Source organism: Limulus polyphemus, unplaced genomic scaffold (assembly GCF_000517525.1).
Source record: "Limulus polyphemus unplaced genomic scaffold, Limulus_polyphemus-2.1.2 Scaffold7328, whole genome shotgun sequence".
NCBI lineage: Eukaryota > Metazoa > Arthropoda > Merostomata > Xiphosura > Limulidae > Limulus > Limulus polyphemus.
The window spans coordinates 19,122-22,694 of NW_013672938.1; the positions used below are offsets into that span (position 1 = coordinate 19,122).

Here is a 3,573-nt window from a genome sequence, read left to right on the forward strand (position 1 = left end):
ATTGTGTCTTAGATGTTAGATATTCTGATAATGTCAGATTGTGTCTCAGATGTTCGATATTCTGATAATGTCAGATTGTGTCTTAGATGTTCAATATTCTGATAATGTCAGATTGTGTCTCAGATGTTCGATATTCTGATAATGTCAGATTGTGTCTTAGATGTTCAATATTCTGATAATGTCAGATTGTGTCATAGATGTTCGATATTCTGATAATGTCAGATTGTGTCTTAGATGTTAGATATTCTGATAATGTCAGATTGTGTCTCAGATGTTCGATATCCTGATAATGTCAGATTTCGTCTTAGATGTTCGATATCCTGATAATGTCAGATTGTGTCTTAGATGTTCGATATTCTGATAATGTCAGATTGTGTCTCAGATGTTCGATATCCTGATAATGTCTGATTGTGTCTTAGATGTTCGATATTCTGATAATGTCAGATTGTGTCTTAGATGTTCGATATTCTGATAATGTCAGATTGTGTCTCAGATGTTCGATATCCTGATAATGTCAGATTGTGTCTTAGATGTTCGATATTCTGATAATGTCAGATTGTGTCTCAGATGTTCGATATTCTGATAATGTCAGATTTTGTCTTAGATGTTCGATATCCTGATAATGTCAGATTGCGTCTCGTGGGAATTGCATGTAGTTAGAATGTTACATGTTGAGATTTAATTGTAATTTAATGAATCTAGATTGTTCATATATCATCCTGTGAGTAAAGATAGTAAAAAAAGTTGAAGATTTGTTTTCTTTGTTTGTTTGTTTGTTTGTTGAAATTCGTGTAAGGCTAATTAGAGGGCTATCTGTCTCTAGTTTTGGGCTGATAGACTAAAGGGAAAGCAACTAGCCAACACCACCAACCGCCAACCTTAGGGGGCTACTCTTTGCCAACGAAAAGTGGGATTGACCGCCACGTATAACGGCAGAAAGGTCGAATATGTTCAGTAATGGGATTCGAACCCGCGACCCACAGGTTCCACTAACCACCAGGCCAAAAATCTGATGAGAAAATGAAACTTGGAAAATGTGTAAATAGCAATTTCTTAATGATGTTTCTTAACATCTCAAACACATGACTTAATGGTGTTTCTTAACATCTCAAACACATGACTTAATGGTGTTTCTTAACATATCGAACACGTTACTTAATGGTGTTTCTTAACATCTCAAACACATGACTTAATGGTGTTTCTTAACATATCGAACACGTTACTTAATGGTGTTTCTTAACATCTGAAACACATGACTTAATGGTGTTTCTTAACATATCGAACACGTTACTTAATGGTGTTTCTTAACATATCGAACACGTTACTTAATGGTGTTTCTTAACATCTCAAACACATAACTTAATGGTGTTTCTTAACCTCGCGAACACATAACTTAATGGTGTTTCTTAACATCGCGAACACATGACTTAATGGTGTTTCTTAACATCTCAAACACATAACCTAATGGTGTTTCTTAACAGCTCGAACACGTTACTTAATGGTGTTTCTTAACATATCGAACACATGACTTAATGGTGTTTCTTAACATATCAAACAAATGACTTAATGGTGTTTCTTAACATATCGAACACATGACTTAATGGTGTTTCTTAACATCGCGAACAAATAATTTAATGGTGTTTTTTAACATATCAAACACATGACTTAATGGTGTTTCTTAACATATCGAACACATGACTTAATGGTGTTTCTTAACATCGTGAACAAATGACTTAATGGTGTTTCTTAACATATCGAACAAATGACTTAATGGTGTTTCTTAACATATCGAACACATGACTTAATGGTGTTTCTTAACATATCGAACAAATGACTTAATGGTGTTTCTTAACATATCGAACACATGACTTAATGGTGTTTCTTAACATATCGAACACGTGGCTTTTGAATGCAGATAACTTAGAATAATAACAAAGACAGATATAGGTGTGTAAGAGCTTTTTTCTCCCCCCCCTTTAGTGGTAAGACTGGGGGATTACAGCACCAAAAATCGCACTTCGACACCCATGGTGTGAAGAGTACAGTTAAATTTTTGTATAGCAACAACATTAAAAAATGCTTGAATCTGTTTAGCAACAACAGTAATAACTTGCTTGTAGCTGTATAGCAACAATAGTAGAGACATGATTGAAGCTGTGTAGCAACAACAGTAATAAATTGCTTGAAGCTGTGTAAAAACAACAGTAAATACTTGCTTGAAGCTGTACAGCAACAACAGTAGAGACATACTTGAAGTTGTGTAGCAACAACAGTAGAGACATGCTTGAAGCTGTGTAGCAACAACAGTAAAACATACTTGAAGCTGTGTAGCAACAACAGTAAAAACATACTTGAAGCTGTGTAGCAATAACAGTAAAAACATGATTGAAGTTGTGTAGCAACAACAGTAAAAACATACTTGAAGCTGTGTAGCAACAACAGTAAAGACATACTTGAAGCTGTGTAGCAACAACAGTAAAAACATACTTGAAGCTGAGTAGCAACAACAGTAAAGACATACTTGAAGCTGTGTAGCAACAACAGTAAAAACATGCTTGAAGCTGAGTAGCAACAACAGTAAAGACATACTTGAAGCTGTGTAGCAACAACAGTAAAAACATGCTTGAAGCTGTGTAGCAACAACAGTAAAAACATACTTGAAGCTGTGTAGCAACAACAGTAAAAACATGCTTGAAGCTGTGTAGCAACAACAGTTAAATCGACCACCCTAAGTTAGAAGATGTGTAAACTACGTACGAAACGTGTCTTAAAACGACAAAATAAAATGGCTTTAAAAACGGCTGAAGCTTCGTTCTGAGAACTGTAAACGAGGCGAACTAATGTAACAGTTTTCTGTTATAATATATTCTTATCTCTCGTGTATGGCTTAATGGTTAGCCGGACTATAAAACTGGTGGATCACGGTTCGTGTCCTGCTTTCGCAAAATCGTACTCTTTACTTTCAGGTCACGAGAGTGACGGTCGGTTCGTTCTCTACCATTAGAGAAGCCCAAGAGTTGCACTAGAGTGACGGTCGGTTCGTTCTCTACCATTAGAGAAGCCCAAGAGTTGCACAGACGGTCGGTTCGTTCTCTACCATTAGAGAAGCCCAAGAGTTACACGGTCGGTTCGTTCTCTACCATTAGAGAAGCCCAAGAGTTACACGGTCGGTGCTCTTGACTAGCTGCCTTCCCTTCTGTTCAAAATTATGGGTGGCTGTTACAGGTGTGTCCTAGCGTGGGTTTGCTCGACAATCCAAAACAAAGAATTTTTCTGAAATAAATCAGAGACAACGCTCTTTTGTTCTGAAACTATATGTAGTTGATAAATCAACTCTATATCTGGATGTTTATGTTTTTTTCAGACTAACGCTACGGTTGTCGTGTCACATGTCGTTTCGCCACTATCCGCTGGACACTCAACACTGCTATGTCCTCGTGGGTCCGTGTACGTATTCGAATTTTTTTTTTTTTTTTGAATCAGAGACTTATCATATTTTAGCTCTAGCAGTAACCTCTATATCTCTGGTGTTATAGCATTATTTACAGGTAATCAGAGATTTATCATATTTTA

At 36.4% G+C, this 3,573-nt stretch overlaps 1 protein-coding gene across 1 annotated transcript in view; it reads left to right on the forward strand.

The window, feature by feature from the left end:
* Positions 1-3,573, forward strand: part of LOC106474530 (glycine receptor subunit alpha-2-like) — a 30,435-nt gene that overhangs the window by 15,736 nt on the left and 11,126 nt on the right. The window contains exon 5 of the mRNA XM_022402853.1: positions 3,365-3,447. Within this exon, the coding sequence (XP_022258561.1) occupies positions 3,365-3,447 (83 nt within the window). The remainder of the gene's footprint in view (positions 1-3,364; positions 3,448-3,573) is intronic.